The 23,436-nt window shown below is 36.5% G+C and overlaps 1 protein-coding gene across 2 annotated transcripts in view; it reads left to right on the forward strand.

Moving 5' to 3' along the window:
* Window positions 1–23,436, forward strand: part of LOC149500347 (uncharacterized) — a 402,287-nt gene that overhangs the window by 79,576 nt on the left and 299,275 nt on the right. For both annotated transcript variants that reach the window (XM_089737127.1, XM_089737128.1), the window contains exons 2-3: window positions 5,527–5,840; window positions 11,244–11,409. In XM_089737127.1, coding sequence (XP_089593253.1) covers window positions 5,663–5,840; window positions 11,244–11,409 — 344 coding nt within the window. In that variant the 5' untranslated portion in view covers window positions 5,527–5,662. The remainder of the gene's footprint in view (window positions 1–5,526; window positions 5,841–11,243; window positions 11,410–23,436) is intronic.

Below are 23,436 nucleotides of genomic sequence, written 5' to 3' on the forward strand. Positions count from 1 at the left end.
TAGTTACACAAAAGTTGGAGTATTTTTGAGACATGAGATTAATCTCAGAAAATTTACCATGTCATCGAATACTTGAGCATTATTTACATTGGCCTATGTGGATGCAGTGTCGTATGCCTTCTTCGTGGCTAGACATAAGCAGGAAGGACAGGAAAGTGGGGCATCACCAATGTAGGCTGACGAGTGCACCAGTGAACCACGAAAGGTGGTCGCAGTATAGTATTAAAAAATTATCGTTGGAACTTATTTTCCCAATGATGTCCTCAATCTCCTATTTACGCCATCTGTTGACGCTTTGAGCGAAACTAAGTGTGCATCATAAAAATAGAACGAAATATAGTATTAAAACTAAAACATGGTGCTGGTGCTAAAAGTTTGGTGCTAAAAATTTTAAAAATGTGAATCTTGTCTAATCAATCTACTTATAATGCTCTCAAGAGTTTTAACGTAAAACCGACAATTAAACATTCATTATTGAACAATGGTTGGTTAAAAATCATTCTTTTGTGTTCTGCAACACTCGAAAAAAAAAAACGGTTGTCTGTAAAGTCGGTTTACTGACGATAGTTAAACGTGACAACGTCATAAGAAAATACTGATGGAATGGTTTCATTTTTCAATTATCGCAATTATCGTTGCTATAAACAATTGACGCCACATTCATTTTTCACTGAACTTCATACTTGACGAAAACATGTAAATGTATTATTGTGTATAGCAGCTGTCCGCGCGGATGCATCGCTCACTCAAGTAGGAGAGAGACAGATGTCGAACGCTGCCGAACGCGGAGGCCGATTGTGCCTCTTTGTCGCTCGTTGCGCGCTCTCGCTTGCACTTCAAGCCTTAAATGGAACGCCTCAGAGCGAGGTAACGCTGCATGAGTCAAGTTTTTTCGTGCATGCAGCCGGCTCCATCGAATTATAAGACGTTGTCACGTCAATAATATTTACGCAGAATACACAGAAGAGCATTTTATAGTACTTCATATTATATAAAGTACTTAGTGAGGTGTTTCGGGCGTATTCCAAATTTATTTCGTATCAAATATTTAAAAAATAAATTCTGAGCTTTTCCGGTGCTTCAAGCCAGAAGTCGTGACATTAAACATTAAACGCTGTCGAATAAAGCTTAAAGAAACCATAAAATAATTTATGCGATACGGGCCGATCTATTTGTGGGATTCCAGATTTAATGATTTTTTACCCGCCTGCTGAAGAAGGGTATAATGTTTTTCCAGAATTTGAATGTTTATATTATTTAGAAAATACTAGCAGACCCGGCCACACGTTGCTGTGGCTAAGGTTTTTGTTTCTAAATAACACGTGGCCAGCTATGCTAATACCAAATATTAACAAAGTAAGAATAATTGGATTTCACTGTATTGCGTTTACTACGAAATAAATTTCACTTATACTTTAGCCACAGCAACACGTGGTGTTTATGCCATCTATGAGATATTAATGTCAGACCGTATTACAATTGTCTGTAAAAACTGATTTAAGGCGCCGTCTGTTTTAGACTTATGAAACTTGTAATTAATAACAATAATCATTATAAGAAATAATTTTATTGTTAATTAATAAATATTGCGACCATTAATCGAAATAAAAACCATCCTATGGCTTAAGTTGGAACAAAATACATAATAATTTAAAAAAAAAGTTTAAATTGGTTCAATAGCAAACAACGTGACACGTAATTTATACATATTAAGATACATAAAAAATCAGCAAAAATGCACGCTTAACAGCCCAAGACGTCAGCCGTTCCGACGACGAAAATTGTAAACTATACGATAGAAATAATAATATAATGGTGATAAAAATACAAAATGAAACCGTCATACTGGTATTAATCATGGGTGCGACTAGCGGTAATCAAAAATAATCTCTTAATCTCTCTATAATCTCTTTGACTTATAATCAAGTAACTAAACGACTGAAATAAAATAATAAATAAATAAATAATAAATAAATAAATATTTACTAACAGTCACGCCACGTTAACTGGTCCCGTGATAAGTTCGTAAAGAACTTGTGTTACAGGTACCAGATAACGGAAATAAATATAAGATTTTTATTATACACATACACATATTTAATATACATCCATAACCCTGGAAAATACATTTATATAATTTATCGTACAAATATCTTCCCTTGGCGGGATTCGAACCCGCGACCCCCTTGTGTAGTGACCATGTCACTTACCACTACACCAGGCGGCCGTTAAAAAATAAAATTATTAATTAAACAAAAGCCCAGACTACATTTAACATAACAGCTAAAAGATTAAAAAGAAGCTTAACAATGTCACTCTACTACTTTAAATTAATTCAATTTGAATGTTTGTAAAGGTATTACAAGCAAAGAAATAATATGTATTTGCGTGTCATTTAAACGTCTCCATTATTTATTTAATAGTTTTGGTAGGCAGCGGCTTGGCTCTGCTCCTGGCATTGCTGAAGTCCATGGGCGGCGGTAACCACTTACCATCAGGTGGGCCGTACGCTCGTCTGCCTACAAAGGCAATTAAAAAAAAATATGTTACACAATAATTCGAGAATTTTTTTGGGACTGTTTCTTTGTTACAGAATGATACAGTACATAAGTCATAATAATAATACGATACAAAAGCGAATTCGCAACCAATACCAAGATGCATTAAAATTCGGGGATTTTTTTAAATTTGGGTAATATGAGTAGCTTTTTTTTTTATTGCCTTTGTAGGCAGACGAGCATACGGCCCACCTGATGGTGAGTGGTTACCGTCGCCCATGGACTTCAGCAATGCCAAGGGTAGAGCCAAGCCGCTGCTTAACGCTTAATACTCTCCACAAGCCTCGTTTGAAGAAGGACATGTCATAGCGCTCGGGAAACACCGTGGAGGGGAGCTCATTCCATAGCCGGATGGTACGTGGCAAAAAAGATCTCTGGAAACGCACTGTGGATGACCGCAGTGGCTCCAGGTAGTATGGATGAACTCTACTCCGGTGGCGGGCGGTGCGATGGTAAAAACGAGACGTTGGTATCATCTCGAACAATTCCTCAGAGCATTCCCCATGGAACATGCGGTACAAAATACAGAGGGAACCGAAGTCCCTCCGCATACCCAGAGGCTCCAAGAGCTCCACAAATGTGCGTATTGGCGATGCGATAGTATTTATATAGATAGTTAGATACTGGTGGTAGGACCTCTTGTGAGTCCGCACGGGTAGGTGCCACCTCCCTGCCTATTTCTGCCGTGAAGCAGTAATGCGTTTCGGTTTGAAAGGTGGGGCAGCCGTAACTATACTTGAGACCTTAGAACTTATATCTCAAGGTGGGTGGCACATTTACGTTGTAGATGTCTATGGGGTCCAGTAACCACTTAACACCAGGTGGGCTGTGAGCTCGTTCACTCATCTGAGCAATAAAAAAAAAAAGTCACAGCTTCGTTCTGTTGCATTAGTTTGTTAAAAAAGACACGATTTATATCAAAACATCAACGTCGGGATAGCAGGATATAAACAAGTTTACCTAGTTTTAAAGCATTTTTTTTTTTTTTTATTGCCTTTGTAGGCAGACGGGCATACGGCCCACCTGATGGTGAGTGGTTACCGTCGCCCATGGACTTCAGCAATGCCAGGGACAGAGCCAAGCCGCTGCCTACCGCAAAAATTCATTTTCTTCATAATGAAATAGCTGCAACCTCCGGCTTACCAGGGGATTATTCGATTAAAGCAATAAAGTTTGGGGCTGTGGTGTCAGATCGATGCGACTCTACGTAAACGTGTGAAAGCATGGCCTCGTGCGGTATCCCGAGAGCTGGTAATAAAACGCCTTGTTTTTTTTTTTGGTCTGAGTAAAAATTCCGTTATTCTTTCTTTTGTTTTGATCATTGAATTTTTTCGAGTTTTTTTTTATGGCCTTTGTAGGCAGACGAGTATACGGCCCACCTGATGGTGAGTGGTTACCGTCGCCCATGGATTTTAGCAATGCCAGGGGCAGAGCCAAGCCACTGCCTACCGTAGCCAAGCCGCTGCCTACCGTAGTCAAGCCGCTGCCTACCGTTCGAGTCTTTATTTTTCAACAAATTTTTATGTAGTCTTTTATAAACCATTTAATGGTTTTATAAACCATTTTAAATCGATATGTAACTTAAGCATACATTAACTATAAGTATTTTATTTATTTAAGTATTCAATACCTTAATTAGAAAAAAAAAGGCTAGTAAAATATCAGACGGTTGTAGCCAATTAATTCACTTTAAAAAACAATAGTTTATAATTGTTAATCTATTGATTTTGTTGTGTAATTTAATAAAAAAATAAATTAAAGCACTTTAGATTAGGAGAGGCGCGAGAAAACAGAAAAAGAACTTAAAAAAAGCGTATTTGTAATTCATAAATTTGCAACATCAAGTAAAAGGAAGCGTCAATTGAGCGAAAAAATATATATCAAAAGAGCACCCGAGAAGATTTCACTGAATGTGTACTGAAATTCGTTGAGACGTTGAGGCTCAGCTTTCGGTCAGCCGATTGCGGTTGATCCTTTACACTTAGACAGCACCCTATTACTTTCGGTTGAGTTTCTTTACTCCTAGTATTTGCTTTCATCGAATTTGTTGTCTTGTGCCTTCGAATATATAGAGGCGAACATTTATATTTTGTTTATCTTGTATTTAGGATTTTGTATCAAGAAAAACACGACTAAGAGAAAGCATTTTCATTCAAAGCGTTCGTTTGAAATTGTAAAACGGGTATGTAGTTTAGTATTTCGTTGTGATTTACATATGATTATCGTTTCAAGTCTACGTTCTTTGTTATAGGTATTAGTTGACGAATTGGTCTACGGCTATAAAAGTATGAATAATGAAACAATGAAACATGAAACAATGAATAATGAAACATCAGCTTGCGTGACTTGTCTAAATAATTTCGCTTTTTGTATGTACATTGAAAACAGTCTTGTAAAACGGCTTAGCGAGCAATTACAAAACGATGCTCTTCTATATTTGAAATTTGTGTACGAGAAACGCGCAGAAATTTTAGGCCTATTCATTTGTTTATTTTCGCAATGAACGCTAACGCTTTGTAAATGCGGAAAATTCTCGAACTTTCCATCTTCTGTCTTAGGTCGTCATACTTTATTTCCCGTGAGTATTTGGGGTTGATTTTGTAAAAAGACTTCCTAGCCCCGTTTGCTTTGTTGGAGAGTCAGGAGCAAGGGAGTGGGAGCAAGCATCTTGGGGATTTGTCCGCCAGCGACACCAATAGACTGAATCGCTCCGGGCATTAATTAAAATTAATTAAAAATTAATTGCAAATGGCTTTTGGAATCTACATTTTATTTGATTTGGGCGTTCACAAATTGAATTTAACGTTTGTAGAGTTGATTGTTGTAAACAAGACTAAACCTGCAAAATGATAGTAAAAGCCATGTCATTAAAAGTCATGATCTTAGATCGTTGAGTTTCTTTTATTGTTTTTTAATGAAAATTGAAAAACAAAACAATTTTCACAAACGTATTTATTTATTGTTTCAGATTGACTGAGCGCGGAATTCTGAATTTTTGCTCCAAAGAAGATTGTTATTACTTCAGACGACTATTAAAAATACATTAGCTGTATAAAACATAAAATTGGTGGTGTGAAGTGTAGTCGGTGATTAATTTCAAAGTGATGTCCGCGTGTGTAGTGGAAGAAGGTAGGGAGGAGGGAGGCGGCGCGTGCGCTGTCGACATGTCTAATGACAGTGGCGATGACATGCCGCAGCCGCCGCGCAGGGAGGTCCTGCTGAGTGCCCGAGGCCGCAGAGCCTGCTCGGAACAAGGCCCGCATCCATCTCTAGGCTACTTGCGTAAGTACTGGATTTCACGTCCCACTTTATAACTAACTACGTTACAATTTTCGAGCAAAGTATACGAGAGCCCGTGCTTAAAATTAAATTGTAATGTGAATCTTCAAAATTAAAAAAAAAAATGTTTAGTTGATGTCGTCGTGGCCTATGAAGTCGTCATGGCCTAAAGAATAAGGCGTTAGATGCATTCGTGTTGAGCGATGCACCGGTGTTCGAATCTCAGGCGGGTACCAATTTTTCTAATGAAATACGTACTCAACAAATGTTCACGATTGACTTCCACGGTGAAGGAATAACATCGTGTAATAAAAATCAAAACCGCAAAATTATAATTTGCGTAATTACTGATAGTAGGACCTCTTGTGAGTCCGCACGGGTAGGTACAACCACCCTGCCTACTTCTGCCGTGAAGCAGTAATGCGTTTCGGTTTGAAGGGTGGGGTAGCCGTCGTAACTATACTTGAGACCTTAGAACTTATATCTCAAGGTGGGTGGCGCATTTACTTTGTAGATGTCTATGGGCTCCAGTAACAATTTAACACCAGGTGGGCTGTGAGCTCGTCCACCCAGCTAAGTAATAAAAAAAAAGTCGGATGAACGACCTCATAGCCCAACTGCTGTAAAGTGGATTCCGGAGCCCATATATATCACAGAGTGAATGCCAACACCTTAAAGACTTAACGCTACAACCTTACCTTGAGACTTGAAAGAATTCGACAACAACATATAAATGTATATATATTATTAGAAAACCACATTTAAAATAGAACTAAAAGAAAAGCTAAGCCAATCGTAGCTGTAACAGTTCTTTTGAAAAATCAATATTCTCTAATCAAAAAGTAATTATCAAGTATACAACAATAAGTTTAATAGATTAAAATTGTTTTATGGATCCAATGTTTGATCTAACTTAGTTGACAAAAATACCTTTGCCCACAGTAAGTTTTACCAAATGAAATGTTTTAGTTAGTTAGTTTTAACCGTATCCGACAATATAAAACGTCACAAGAAGCGGTAGAAACTATGGCATATAGCAGACTATCGCAACAAACATAGTAGACTACTTTAATTAAAGTTTGTGAACTATCTCCGTGACTGGAAGAAATCATTTAAACAATACGGGCAACTTGTTCGTTGCTTAGTTCTGTTTATAGTCTAGAACTTTCGATACGACTACGTATTTTTATCTGAACTTGCTTTCCAAACCAACAAAATTCCGTTTGGTGCAACGATAAATTATTTATTAATCTATACTAATATTACATATCAAGAGGAAAGATTTGATTGTTTGTTTGCATTGAATAGGCTCCGAAACTACAGAACTAATTTGAAAAATTATTTCACTGTTGGAAAGCACTATCCACGAGTGATATAGACTATATTATATTTAAAAAAAATTAGGTGTCCTTACTAAAATTCCAATAATGTACCCTAAGGTGTAAAAAAATACCTAAAATATTATTTAGATCGCGAGAGCTGCGAAAACCTATTGATGGTAGAATAAAATAATGTAGTACGACTTTACTGAATACATCATTATTTACAAAAAGAGTCCCGTCAGCATATGTCTACTATTATAATTATGCCACACTAAGTGTTCTAATAATAATAATAATTAAATAGTAAATGTAATAATAATTAAATACTTATTAAAAATAACAAACAAGGTTAGTAACAAAAATTTCATTAATAAAATAAAAATAAAAGTTCATTAAAATAATAATATTCAAACTTTCTTTATAATCTTCTTTTTTTAGTAGGTAGCCTCACGTAGGTAAATAGATGTGTGTGTATTATAATTTCGAATTTTGAATTTTTTGTTAAATACCCGAACGAAGCTGAAGTTGCACGTTTACTCAGTTATAAAGAGAAATTGTGTGCAGTTAAAATTTTCATTTATTGGGTAAATAAACTTTTATTTTATGACGAATGAAACATGCTTATAAAAAAGAATATTTTTGCGCGTAGAAATTGTTAATCGAAGGATTAAAACAAGAAATATCCCGAGAAAGTTAGTTTAGCACGTATTACTTTCAAAATAGTATATATTTATTATATGTACCAAAATCTATTTTTCTTATCTATGTTACCATACTTGAGCCCCAGGACTGCTCCCAAATAGATGGAGCATGCAACAAAAATTTTCACCCAACTTCAGTTCGACGGTTAGAAGCACCATGTACAGAAACCGACGCAGGCACATCATCTGATCCAAATATGGGCCTATCAATGAAAATCACGATCCTATAATAATAAAGTAGTCAAGATTCGTTATGAGAAAATATTTCAATCTGATCTAACAAAGCTTTTTATACAAAACGAGAGCAGGCCAATAGAAAAGTAAACATATAAAGTTGTAGAACGGTGTAAGGAAGTTTCATGACAACCTATTGACTCTTCAGTATATTGAAAGTGATAGAGAGATACAATAGTAATAAATGGTTGATAAACGAGATCACTAAATCTATACTAATACTAGATGACCCGGCAAACGTTGTCTTGCCATATATAAGATTTGTAGAGAATTTTTAAGTGTAGAAAAAAAATTACTAACTTATTGGAAGTGTATAAGGATGTGGAATATGAGTGAAAAAGGCCTGGAGCGCTGTGAACGATGAGGGAATGTTGTTTAAAAATAACAAAATATCAAATATATAAAAAAAAAAAAAACTTTTTTTTTTTTTGTGTGAACACCCCTTATCACTTAAAGGTTAGAAAAATAGATAGTAGCCGATTTTCAGGCTTACTGAATATGCATAAAAAATTTCATGAGAATCGGTCAAGCGGTTTCGGAGGAGTATGGAAACGAACATTGTGACACGAGAATTTTATATGTTAGATTATAAGGCGGAAGAGTTTGTTTGTTTGAACGCACTAATCTCAGGAACTCCTGATCCGATTTGAAAAAATCTTTCAGTGTTAGATAGCCCGTTTATTGAGGAAGGCTATAGCTTATATAACATCACGGTAAGACCAATACAAGTGGAGCCCCAATAAATAATGTTTTAAAATACAGGTTTAAATAGCTCCTTGACATTCTATAATTCAAAAATATTTTCACTTTCTACGTAAATGAAGTAGGGGGTAAAATTTAGCGTTATGCCAAAGTAACTATTCCACGCGGACGGAGTCGCGGGCAAAAGCTAGTTATTAATAAGCTCAACGACAACCCAAATCGATTAAATTATCGAATAAATTTCGCTATATACATACAATATTATCGTCCGTGGTTCATGTCTCATTACGGCGTGAAAATAGAATAAGATGTTCAGCTTTTTGATTTATACATGGACTTTTCGAGTGAACGTAGGTTCATTTGCATGTAAAGAGGCTATGAAAGGCCTGCGCCGTGATCGATACATTGTAACGGGTCGAGTTGATTGTCATCGCCGCTTACCGCAGTTCCACGTCAACGGTTTTACATCGTTTAACTCAAAATACCTTTCGGCGCAAAGTAATTAATTTTGTATCTAAAATCAATCACTTTAAAGCAAAGCAGATATTTCGATGCTCAAAATATAATGTGTTTTCAATATACCCTTTATTTTAAACAAGCTTGTTCGCGTTCGAGAAAACCATTCGAAGCTTATAATATGTTGAGTGTGAAATAAATTCAATAGCATTGTTTGCTTGAATTTAACGCAACGCAATTATAGTACATTAGTTTGAAAGCATTAATTTTTTTTTTCGTTGGCCGTGTAGGCAGACTAGCATACGGCCCACCTGATAGTGAGTGGCTATCGTCGCTTATGGACGTCAGCAATGCCAGATTGCTATACAAGCTTCCTTTGAAGAGAGACAAGTTATAGCGCTCGAGAAACATCGTGGAGGGAAGGAAGCACACTCCAAAGGCGGATAGTATGTGGCAAAAATGATCTCTGGAAACGCATTGTGGATGAACGCCGTGGCTCCACATAGTATATGAATAGTTCATGAACTCTACTTCGGTGGCGGGCGGTGCGATGATAAAAACGAGATAATGGTATCATCTCAAACAATTCCTCGGAGCACTCCCCATGGAACATACGGTACAAAAAACAGAGGGAGCCGAAGTCTCTCCGCAGACCCAGAGGCTCCAAACGATTCATGATAATGATATCAATAATACAAACGTCACTCTTCTGTATGGAGTCAAACGGAGGTAGCTGGTATTTGGGAGTCCCGGCCCAGAGGTAGGAGCAGTATCCCAGGCGAGGCCGGACCTGTGCTTTTAAAGCAAAAGTCTTGGTCCAGGCGTGAAGTTTCGCATCGCTCCGTTGAGGACTGCCAGCATTTTTGACGCCAACATCGCTTTGCCCTCTAAATTAGTTTGTGAATTTCAAATTCACAATATTGATGTTCATTCTTAGGAGTAGTCGGTAAGTCGTCTTCCTGGCGATTGAAATAAAGGAATTAAATCAATATAGGGTGATAAAATATCGCAGATGGGTACCTATAATATATCTCAATGTATATAGGTACTTAGCATCTGCTATTCACGGGCGTTTTACATGATGAAGGAATAGCCTCGAGATAGCATATATTCAATAAATAAAAAAATGTAAAGTGCGCTGTACGTGTAAATTGAAGAAGTGTAATAAAAATATGTAGAAAAGAAGCCAGTATGTTTATTACTGGTGGTAGGACCTCTTGTGAGTCCGCGCAGGTAGGTAACACCATCCTGTATATTTCTGCCGTGAAGGAGTAATGCGTTTCGGCTTAAAGCGTGCGGCAGCCGTTGTAACTATGCTGTGAACTTAGAACTCATATCTCAAGGTGGGTGGCGGCATTTACGTTGTAGATGTCCATAGGCTCTGGTAGTCACTTAACACCAGACGGTCTGTGAGCTAGTCCACCCATCTAAGCAATATAAAAAAGGCCAAATATATTATTAAATTGAAACATAAGGTCTTACTAATCTCAATGCATATGCCATCGCATACAGGCACGTCTTAAGCTAGGATGGGGCCCTTGCGCACACAAGAATTTGAGGCCCTTTTGGAAAGTAAAAAAAGCGAATTATAACAACATTTTTTACTGAGTATGACCATTTGTTATAGGTAATCAAATACAGTATGATATAATATGTCATTAATGATATTAATGTTTTTTGGTTACGATTTCGATAACGGTTTCTTTCGGGATTCCTGTTGAGCAAAATCTTCTATTATAGGCATAGTATATTCCTTGTAAATACCTTCTGATTACTGATTTCTGAAAAAAGTGTAATGTGCCCGACAAAAATGTTTTGAGAATAAACGTGTGAGAGAAATTGTCGGTCTTTCGGGGCCCCCTGAGAATGGGGGCCCTGGGCACGGGCCCCGTGTGCCCTTATGGTAAAGACGGTATTAATCGCATATACTCGTCCCGTGTACGAGTTCACAGTTCGCCAGAAAAAATAACTAACAGCTTTTAAATTTTCAGAGTACGGGACTTCACACCTTTGGGGCGCCAATAACAGCCGCCGTGGGTGGAGTCGGAAACGGACATCGGCCCCGCAGATGAGTAACGTGCACGGTTCAATGCCACGTGTTGCTCTCGTGTTACGGTCACGGCGTAGCTGGCCTGTCGCTCCGCAGTCTTGTCGCAGGTAATACCACTATTCATAGATACAATATAGAAGAATTTTGTCGTTTTTGACTCGGAAGAAACTCATTGGAAGCAATCCCTCTCTAGGACTGATCGGTTTGTAATATAAACGTAACTGATAGATGTCACTTTGTAGATGTCTATGGTCTCCGGTAACCACTTAACACCAGGTTGGCTGTAAGCTCGTCCATCAACCTATGCAATAAAAAAATTATATAAAAACTGAAGCGTCCGTAAGCAATGTCGAACAAATGTGATTTTTTGAGACTTATTAGAAGCCATCTCTCACTGCACCTCACGAAAATATGACTTGCTGTTGTAGGGCGTCATATAAAAGCAACACTATATTTCCGTGCCTAAATGATTAATCGAGTCAACGCTGCATAAGCTCTGCCGATGTAATGTCATATAATATTTCAATGCCCTGATCCTGCATAAGAAAACATTGAATTGAATTTTGCGGTAAATTTTTGATTTGAAGAACATTATTTGTTACTCTTTGAGTGCCATGTAGGTCTCCGGTGCCCAACGCACTGAAGTAATAACATACGTTACTAAGGCCCCTGGATGGCCTTATTTTTTTTTTTCGGGGCCGGGTCCGTACCTCCTCCAAGGACCCCGCGCCTAGAGGGCCCGTGGAGTATGTAGGACTGGTCCGCGACTGCGAGACCGACTGTTTTAAGGGCCTTACCCACTAAACGACTTCCGATCCCCTCCACGGTCAGAACCCAGATAAGATAAGGTGGTTCCTGCGGTCAACACTACAACCAGATGGCGCAGTTTCCCCCAAGGATGCCCGGCCGACGGAGCCTTCAAGGCGAATCGAAGGCTCTGAAACGTCGGTCAGACGGCGATCAAACGGCGCCGCTGGTGTCCCGAAATACCCCGCCGGACCAGAACCAGCCTGCCGGGTCGGGATGCGATACACCGCCAAGCGGTTGCTCTTTTGTATCTCCTCGACAGCGCGCTCGAGTGCTGGTAGCTTAAATATTAGGTAGATTAAATACATAATGCCTCTTAAAAAAAGTAAAGAAATAATATTATTAAAAGAAATAATTATTATTTTTAAATTTAGTATACAAAAAATATATTGTCGAGTGCTAGGGCTCGATAGTGAAAACCTCCTCACGATATGCGTCTTATCACGCGTCATATAAGTACTTTCTACACTAGGGCTCTAACCGAGTAACAAAAGCTTCTTAAGGTGTGAGTTGAAATTTTTTGCTATCAAACCGTCCACCGAGACAACGGAGCGGAATAATGAGAGTTGAATCAACATACCACATGGCGTATTTACCAAGGTTTGTGGGCTTAGTCTAAATATTTTATTAATTGTTCCTTTTCTGCCTTCACGAGGTTCTGGTTATGAAGAACTGTGATATAAACCAACACTGCTGGACGCGTAGACCTATCATCACAATATCAGGCTAGTTGGCGACAATAAACTGTCCGTGATAAAATATCGCTCCCAATAGATCGCAACATGACCATTGTTATAAAAACCATTTTCATTATTTTAATAATAAATAATGTAATTTAGGAAGTTTAAAATAATTATGTAATACTACTATAGACAAGGTAAACAAATTATTATTTGTAATTTCATAAGCTACATTCGCAATTTTGCCACTTTATTTATAAAGTTCTGTTTCCAGCTTCACGCGTGCATGTTCAGTAGTTCGTTGACATACATGGACAAACCGCGAGAGACTGATATAGGACAAAGCAACCACTTAACCTCTCTTCAAAGCCAAGATGGTTGGTTCTTCGTGGCAGAGCGCCAAGAACGAACACCCGGTCGCGATCCCTTTCGCGAATCCTGTCAGCTTATAAAGACTATAAACACGTTTGGATTTTTATACGTGTACGATTGTTAAATTATGTAATAACAGTTGTAGCTTACCGCTTCTGACTCTTCAAACAGCATTGGCATTGTTAGCATTTGAACATTGGCATTATTATCATTATTGTCAATGTAACTGTGCTGAATATTATATTATGAATATAATATCTATCTCTATATATAAAAATGAATTGCTGTTCGTTAGTCTCGCTAAAACTCGAGAACGGTTGGACCGATTTGACTAATTTTGGTCTTGAATTACTTCTGGAAGTCCAGAGAAGATTTAAAAGGTAGATAAATATGAAAATGCTCAGAATTAAATAAAAATAACAATTTTGTTTTTCCTTTGATGTGACCCCCGTCGGACGGATTCCTTTTGTTTGTTTTAAGTTTATTTTATACAAAAGTTTAGGTCTTTTATTTATCGATTGAGGTACTACGAAGTCTGCCGAGTCAGCTAGTTAAACATAAAATGTATTTTTCAAAGTAGTGATTTTATTTTCCAAATTTGTTGTGTATGTATGTGTACTTGTGTATGTACTCTTAAGTAAAGTGGAACGAGTGTTCGTTCATATTATTAGAATGAAGGCGCAGAAGCTCCGAAAGTAATTCTATTTTACATCACCTTTACTGAGCAGAGAAGCGTCGCCTGATGAATCCACCGGCTTAAATTTAGTGACGTGTTTTTCTAATTTGTTCTCCCTGCGAGACGGGTAGGTTATTTGCTTATAGGTTCAGTATTATTTTGAACTATTACGTTGATTAAATAATTATTAGTGATTTGTTATAATTTATACTACTACTGCTGCTACTATTTATTCGTATATTTTAAAAAAATCACGGTTTCGTCCCGCTTTTTTATATCTAGTTATATATGGGCGTATAAAAAATGCAAGAATAAACCGTATTATTGGTTTTAATAATGTGTTTGATTCGCAAAATACGATGCTGTTTATTATTTTATTCATAATAACAGTTAGCATAATATTGAAGTTGCGACGAATTGGTAGTACATTTCTTTTTCTTCTTTTTTCCCGCGGTACATATACTATTTTTTCTCCTACCAGGCCGAAAGTTCGTGGAGTACCGAGCTGGGGTTCAGGGGCGAAGCCCTGGCGGGGGTAGTGGGGTTTTGATAATATCCTGGAAAGCACGCCACGCTTTTTTTACAATAAAATAATTTCTTCTTACACTATTTTTAATTTTCTATTTTTTAGTTGAATTTTTTATATAAGCCTTTAGTTGTTAGTTTTTTAAACTATTATTTATTTTTAATTTTTAATTTGAATTTAAATTTTTCCAATTTTTTTGTCCTTTTTTTTTTTTAATATTGAATTGGCATCAGTCTTTAATAAGTATACCAAATATCGAGTTAATCCGACGTTCTGAAGGGGGTCAAAATCATGTTCAAAAATTCCATTACAAACATACATACGTCTGAAGCTAATAAAAGCTTATTAAAAAGAAAATTATTTTCGAGACATTATAATTTCCACGCTGACATCAATTTAAACTGTGACAGTTCATTGCGGGAGTCCTTTTGTTAGGAACGTCATTTTACCCGAACAATCAGTGTCAGCGCGACATAAAACGGAACAACTGATTAATACAATAATAAAGTTTCGCGACATACCGACCTAATTAAAATAACTAATGTACGTTCAATAGACGGAATCCAACCAGAATCACCCACATCTCAATATATAAATTCGTTTTATGCTTATTGATATATTTTCTCTGTTGACGAAAACAAACGGCTTTTTTTTATGACTATGCTTATAGGATTAGAGAACGAACAGAGTGAAAATGGCAATTAACTGTGTTGTTTGCCTATTTATACGTAGAACGCTGACTAATGAGTCGTTCGAAGAATTGAAAACAAGAGGTTCAATCGTAACCATTGTTAATTTAATTAGAAAATACATATTGAGCTTGAATTCAGAATGCTTTAATCTCTTAACTTTTTACTTTTTTAAGCTATTGCATAGATTTTATCGCGGGTCTTGAGCCCGAAATCATGAAATTCCGTAACGAAAAAAACCTTCCACCCCTCACTACGCCTACAATGTAGCTCGCATTCAACACATTCACACGTTGCGCTTGTGTAGTGTTTGTGAATAAGCGCGTGGCGTGATGTCACACTGCATGCGCATCATGAAAAGTCTGCCCATCTCTCTCTCGCGCGGTCTAGCTTATGAGTGTGAAGGGGACAGTTAATGTTTTGCTTTTATTAATGTTTAATACAGCGTGGTCTTGTTTTATTATTGTTTTAATATTAAATTATCATTGTCTAATTATAATTGCAGAAGTTGATAAAAAATGCTATGCAATAGCTTTACTGCGGCAGTTCCCGAGTGCCACCCTTTTTTTATTAGGATGTTGGGAACCTTCATTTTAGAAAAAACAACCCACATAATTCTACCGTGAAATAATTTTACGTTCCGGTGTGAATGGTAGGACTCCCATTATTCCAATTTGAACTGATGTAGGAAGGTAAGTCGCCTTTTTGATTTACGGGCTCCAGTAATCGGTAAATATTACGTAAAGCATAAGTTGATCTCTTCAGCTGATTTAGAAATAAAAACATAGACAAATGCAATCGAAAGAAAAAAAATTATTTTCTGGATCAGGTGGAAAACATATGTATTACTAGCTGACCCGGCACTTCGTAATGCCTCAATCGATAAATAAAATACCTAAACTTCTGTATAAAATAAACTTAAGCTAAACAAAAGAATCCGTCCGACGGGGGACACATCAAACGGAAAACAAAATTGTTATTTTTATTTAATTCCGAGCATTTTCATATTTATTCAAACCTTCTTTAAAACTGTCTCTGGACTTCCACAAATAATTTAAGACCAAAATTAGCCAAATCAGTCCAGCCGTTCTCGAGTTTTAGCGAAACTAACGAATTCATTTTTATATATATAATAGATATGTATATCTGAAATAATTTCTTTAATCGATGGCCACTGAGTTTCTCACCGGATTGTCTCAGTGGGTCGTGTTTCCGATCCAGTGCTAGATTCTGCGAGGCACTGCTCTTGCTAGGGCCAGTGTTGGCAACACTTCCAGCTTGAGCCCCGAGAGCTTACCTACACGCTAGGGTGAACCTGAAATAGCCTCTCAAGGCTATCAGCATAGGTAGGAAAAAAAATCGATTACCTTTTTTATTTATTTACGGCCAATGGTTACAAGACCTTATAGCCTAAATAGATTACCTAGTATCGATATGTTGCCTTGTAGGAAATTTGGTAACTACCAAATCGGAATTTATTTAAACTTGTACGATGGTTTGAGCCTACATTAAAACATAACCCTGTTGAAGGTTATTCCTTTTAATTTTTAGCTTACTAAAGTCTACTCACTTATTTAAAAAAAAACATAAAAACTAAGTCCGTAATATTCTAGTTTACCCAGAGCTTGACTGAATGAAAAAATTCGAAAACTTATTAAAATCCTTTCTTGGAGAGATGGATGGAACTTATAAAACCAAACTACTCATACCAGTATTGGATACAAATTTTTTCATGAAAATTTTACCAACGGGGAAATGTTATATAAACAAACAATTATAATAATATTACATACTTTATTCACTAACAATTTATCTAAAAGCAAAAAAAAAACCACTGTCCTTTAACAATATCTACTGATGTGATGTCGAAAAAAGAAGAGTAAAATAGATGTTCTTTACACATCAAGGCTTTGTAGGTTTAAAATAGTAAAAAGATGTATCAAACAAAGGTTTATTTTGCCTAAGCAAATACTAGATCGCTACGCTACTCGTTATTTATTCAAATAAATTGTAAGTTATTCTGTATATTGGGATTTCCTTTTCAAGTTTTGATGTATAAAATATTTTTGAATGTAGATAATACCTTTTTTAAATGGGAAAATGGTTATTAATGTCATCGTCTCACATGATAACCAGATATCACAACTGAAGTCGACGTGTCAACTGCATTATTGACGCAAAAAACACATGTCGTACGTCTGATTGATAGCTAGCTCATAGAACGGTAGGGAAATATTTCTACTACTGATAAAAGAGGAAGGACGGAAATCGAGAAAGCTTTGTAAGATCCTCCGGAAATATGACTTGTAATTGGAATTGCTTTTAGCCTAAAGTCATTTCTTAAAGCGATTGTAAATGTGTTGCTGTGTGCATGTAACATGGAAATCAATAATAGGAAGGTGAACGGCCTGTATGTTGTCAGGGAGCATATTTATTTGGGCTTCGTTTTAAATCATGTCTTGGGTCGTACTTTGTACTTATTTTAAAGTTAAGAAACATAATGTGTCCTCACGCTATATTCTAATGGGCATGTACATACATTCAGAAAGTATTATTGTTCAGGCTGGATTTTTATCAAGAACAACATGTTTATACCTAATGTTTTGTGTTTTTAGTTTTAGAGATGCTTGTGCTCTGTAGGCCACTCAATTAGAATGTATGGATTCTATTGCTTTATGATTGAAGGCTTACTGGTGGCCCGGAGGCCTTTCCAGTTTCACCAGGACAGGTGGGCGTGCAAAGGCTCAGCCAGAAGGAATGGGCTTTGCTAACAGCTGCCCGAGCGCCTCCGAAGGAGACCTAACAACTCAAGAGCAACTGCTTCGCGAATGAATCTACCACCGGATCGGAATCGCGACCCGCCAGATTCTAATGCTTCAACATGTAGCGATGTATGGTTAAATAAGCGTTCCACCTAAACCTACTTACTAATGTATAGGTAATTAATTCACAAATTAAAGTACTTTTTAAATTAGTAGCGTTGTTTTTGATAATTGATGGGCACTATAGCTTATGTATGCATCAGTATCACAATGTGAATGCCACTACTCACCTTGAGACATGAGGTCGAAATCCCAATTGTATCGTATAACCTTCCAAACATTTAATCAAACTGTACCCTGTATATCTCAGAACTAAAATTTATATAAAATTATTTAATGTAAAAGATTTTTCGATTACGTTACAAACTTTGTTTAAAATACCATCATTAGGTAAGATAATATTATGATTGATAGCCTGTTTTACGTTCACATCGACGTTCGCGCGATGAATAGAAATTTCTAAGAAACTAAACAAGCGCCGAAGAATGAATAGATTTGTTTCAAACTGTTGTTATGACGTTAACCATTTCGCTTATAAAACGGTATTATTCAAATAAATGATTACGCATTCTTGGAATATTTAAATGGCTAGAGTTCTTGCGCAGTTGTTAGTATGAAGTAGTCAAAACATGGATTATAACCCATAGCATTGTAGTATAAAATAAAGTAAATAATAACATTTTCGTTAATTTATCATCACTGGTGTGATTTACATTGAAAATTAATGAAATCGTAATTTTATCTGTTGTAAATAAACACGGCAAACTAACTGACTCGCTTGCTTGTGCTAAAGCCCAAATTGGCATTACATATCTATTGCCGCCACCAAGCTTGAGTTCTGAGATTAGTGTTTTTTTTGTATTAGATGCGAACGAAAAATGATTTGGCATGAAAAACGCCAGACTTCCATTCTCGCACTGGAGCAGCGAACCGGATGTTATTGAACCAGTCGAATCCACATCTGATCGTCGATGGAAACCAAACTGAGTTAAGGCAACATGTAGACGATTAGCTTTGACCAGTGTGTGTTGCCAGTGATGACATATGGCACTGAGACATGGTCGTTCACAATTGGCCTTATGAGAAGGCTCAAGGTCACCCAAAGAGCAATGGAGAGGGCTATGCTCGGAGTTTCCCTGCGAAATCAAATCAGAAATGAGGAGATTCGCCGGAAAATCATGGTAACCGACATAGTCCAAAGGATTGCGACATTGAAGTGGCAGTGGGCAGGACACATTGCTCGTAGAACGATTGGCCGTTGGGGCAAGGAAGTTTTTGAGTGGCGACCGCGTACCGGAAGACGGGTAGGCCTCCTACAAGATGGACGATCTATTGAGATTCGCGGGGATCCGCTGGATGCAGGCAGCGCAGGACCGGTCTTTGTGGCGAGGATTGGGGGAGGCCCATGTCCAGCAGTGGACGTCTGTGGGCTAATAAGTAGTAGCGGTTAGCCCACCTGGTGTTTAGTAGATACCGAAACCCATAGATATGAGAAATATGAACGGATACCACTCACACCGATACATTATATCGTAGTCCCAATTGCATTGTATGACAGTCATCTCATCCTTTTAAATAGAACGCATAATTGTTTAGTTATAAAATAGGCAGGATACGGATACACCTATCCTCGGTTGGATTAGATTATCGGATATTCCATCCTTAAAACATAATTGATTTATAGCAGGAATAGGCCGGTCGCTGGTATCGGTCCTATGGCTGGTATAAAAGAGATCTCATGATGAATCTCATAACTAAAAAAATGCGGCTATTTCTCCGGACAGATAATGGAGAAATTGTATTGGTATTTCGAAATAGAGGGAACCTGTATATTTTAGTTATCAACATCATCCATCCTGTTCATTATAATATTAAGGCAAGAGTTTGAGCAGATAGTGCGATATAAATAAACAAAATAAAAGGCGTATTGTTTACGTTGGCACAGATCTGTTAGCGGGAAAACCGGCCTTCCAGAGTGGCCCCGCGGATCTGTAAACCCGTTTTAGACACCTTTTATTAAAACCGTCCACCGCTACAATCACCGTTTCACCGTACCTAACCCTTTCAACAATGAAATTCGCAGTCAACATTTCAACATATCACTCCTCTGTTTCGTACACTGTATTCGAATTCGCTATTGTATTATTAGTGGCCGAATCACGGATGAGTTGTACTCGTTTGATTTGGTACATTCTAATGTTATACTTGTAAAAAAAATGAGGCGATATTTGGCATATGAAAATGTAGTAATTATAATGTTGTTTTAAGCTTTACCTAATTTTGATATATCTTGAGTCAATTTATATTTGGTACTTAACATATGCAAAGATGCAAAACAAACCGTATGCAATGGTATGTATAAAAGTTTTCTGGCAAAAATTTGAATGGTGCTAACGAAATTTACAAAAAAATTTGACCTATGTTTAGAGGATAATTATTCGCTAAGTGGAAGAAAATGTCTTTATCGTTTCTGCGAACACATTGCTTTTCAGTTATTATTTTATAACGCCAATAGGTTGTAGAATTAAATATCGTATGAGTATAAATAGTATGAGAATATAAGGTTATTCACTTTTTTTTTCTCCTACCTATGCTGATAGCCTTGAGAGGCTATTTCAGCTTCGCCCTAACGTGTGTAGGTGAGCTCACGGGGCTCAAACCGGAGTGTTGCTAACACCGACCCTAGCAAGAGCAGTGCTTCGCAGAATCTACCACTGGATCGGAAACGCGACCCACTGAGAAGATCCGGCGAGAAACTCAGTTGACTGTGTCTATGGGTTAATATTCGCTTGTGTAGTGTTTAACAAAAGGAATATTTTCATAGTAATCAATTTTGCTAGGTCAAATACGTCGCTAAATAAAGAAGAACAGTAAGAACGGTAACGGTAAGAACAGTAATATGATCCTGAAAGCAATTCTATAATTTTATACGATGAAAATAAACTTTAATTTTCTTTATCGTTTAATATCATGCTACTTTAGTGTGATTTCAAGGAAACCATACGTGTCGCCGACTTACATAAGTTATTTCCTTCGGAAGTTCCGTGGTTGGCAGGGGACCCATTTGTTACAGTAAAGTTCAATATTGAATCCCGAATATGCTACAAATATTATTTACTTTTATATTCAACGTGTGTTTGACAAATGAGTAGAATTATGACCGGCAGTTGGACACAGCTTGTACAAATATTAAAATGAAAAATCGGTGCTTCCAAAACCTATTCATTGAAAATGTTGCAACGATTTGTGTAATACAATGTTTTAAATTTATTTTATTTATTAAATAAATTTGGTAGACTTATTGGATTAAGAGTTTCTCAATATTGCACATTTCGTTTTTTTCTCCAACTCTTATTTTCTATTTAAATCTATCTATTTTTATTTATAACTAGCTGACCCGGCAGACTTCGTAGTGCCTCAATCGATGAATAAAAGACCTAAACTTTTGTATAAAATAAACTTAAAACAAATAAAAGGAATCCGTCCGACGGGCGACATATCGGCGAAAGGGAAAACAAAATTGTTATTTTTATTTAATGCCGAACATTTTCATATTTGTCTACCTTCTAAACCTTCTCTGGACTTCCACAAATAATTCATGATCAAAATTAGCCAAATCGGTCCAGCCGTTCTTGAGTTTTAGCAAGACTAACGAACAGCAATTCATTTTTATATATATACTAGCTGACCCGGCAAACGTTGTGTTGCCTTAAATAAGTTTCTAGGGAAATTCTACTGTAGAAAAAAAAACCTCCTTTAACCAGATAATACCTCATTATAAACAAAAAAAAATATCCAAAAAAATTCACTTAGGGGTATGAAAAACAGATAGTAGCCGATTCTCAGACCTACTGAACATACAATTGATACACAAATAAAACCAAAAAAACATGGCTGAAAAATGTATAGTATTGTATAGATCTCAAATATATTAGGTGTATAATCTATGATGTATTCTTCTTCTCAGTCGTGTCACTCTTGACAGAGTGGTCGTGATCGTCATGTAGTGTTGGAAGGGGCAGACTTGATGCGATGTATAGTGAGTACGTAAGACAGGAGACCGGCTTCGTCCTCATCCCTACTACGTGATGTTTGCTGGATGAGTGGTGACACCTGGCGGGGATAGCTGATCGATTGATAGTTGATCAGTAGTCGACCGCCGAGGGCGGGAGATCAAATTCAATTTAAAAAAAATCATAATTAAAGGAACTTGATATTATAAACTCTGAATAAGAATTTATCGTACTACAATTATAATATTTGATTGCCATCTTGCAACCTTATTGCGGATCTGTGCATAGAATAAAAAAAATATTAATCGGAATGGAAAAATAGGGGTTGATCGTATAAGAGTGAAAATTTAGAGTAATATGATTTTTTTTATTTTAAGTCATGACAAAACAAAATAAAAAACTTGCCGAAAAAATTAAAGTTTATAATTAACAAATAAAAAATAGGGGTTGATCATAGAGGGATGAAAAATTGAGAGTAACATCAGATTTTTTATTTTAATTCATGACAAAATAAAAATGAAAATCTTGCCAAAAAAATTAAAGTTTATAATTAACCAATAAAAAATAGGGGTTGATCGTAGAGGGGTGAAAATTGAGGATTGTATGTATTTTTGTATGTTGTATCATAAAAAAATAGAAATTAAAAATTTTGTCTAAAAAATAAAAAATAAAATTTAGGGGTGGACTACCCCTAACATTTAGGGGGATGAAAAATAGATGTTGGCCGATTCTCATAGATACCGGATAAGCACAAAAAATTTCATCAAAATCGGTCAAGCCGTTTCGGAGGAGTATGGCAACGAAAACTGTGACACGAGAATTTTATATATTAGATAGATGCTTCATTGTAACAATCCAAAATACGAGTACTTAGTCGACTGTAAGTAATTTTATTTAGACTCTATTATATTTAGAGTGTTTTAGATGACTCCAGAGCCATTTAAAGTTTGAAATTGAAGTTCAATTAAATCGAACTGATGATGCTAATACTAAACAAAGCAGTCCTTTAATTACAAAGATAAATGTCGCGCATTAAGGAAAATGTTGCTTAAACCGCTTTTCACCTCTCGATATGATTAAGTTATTTTTCGAAGAGTACCTGTAGCTACCACAGCTATCGCTACCAATATTTTATACCATTTTACTTAAACACAATTCCCAATAGAGTGGACATTCGTAAATACAATTCAAGTCATAGTAGATCTATACAGATCAATAAGCTTTTTGATCACGCATTCAATGCAAGCTCTTTTGGTAGAAGCACATTAGTTATTCAAATCGAATTTTTTGAAATATCCGATAATTAAATACCCGAATATTAGTTAATTAAGACGGCTTTTACGGCTTTCACAGTAGTCTGTGACCACAAAAATCATGAAGCATAAAAAACGTGAGATTAAGCCGTAAGAATACTCGTAGTATAGCTACGTCTGCGACTCAGAAAAATCAAAGAAAATCTTAGTTATTGCTTATTTTCAGTTTTGATGTCAGCTAACACACTTGCATTTTTAATATTGATGACAAAATGCTATCTATTGATAAACATTAA

Source organism: Bombyx mandarina, chromosome 22 (assembly GCF_030267445.1).
Source record: "Bombyx mandarina strain Sakado chromosome 22, ASM3026744v2".
In the NCBI taxonomy this organism is placed as follows: domain Eukaryota; kingdom Metazoa; phylum Arthropoda; class Insecta; order Lepidoptera; family Bombycidae; genus Bombyx; species Bombyx mandarina.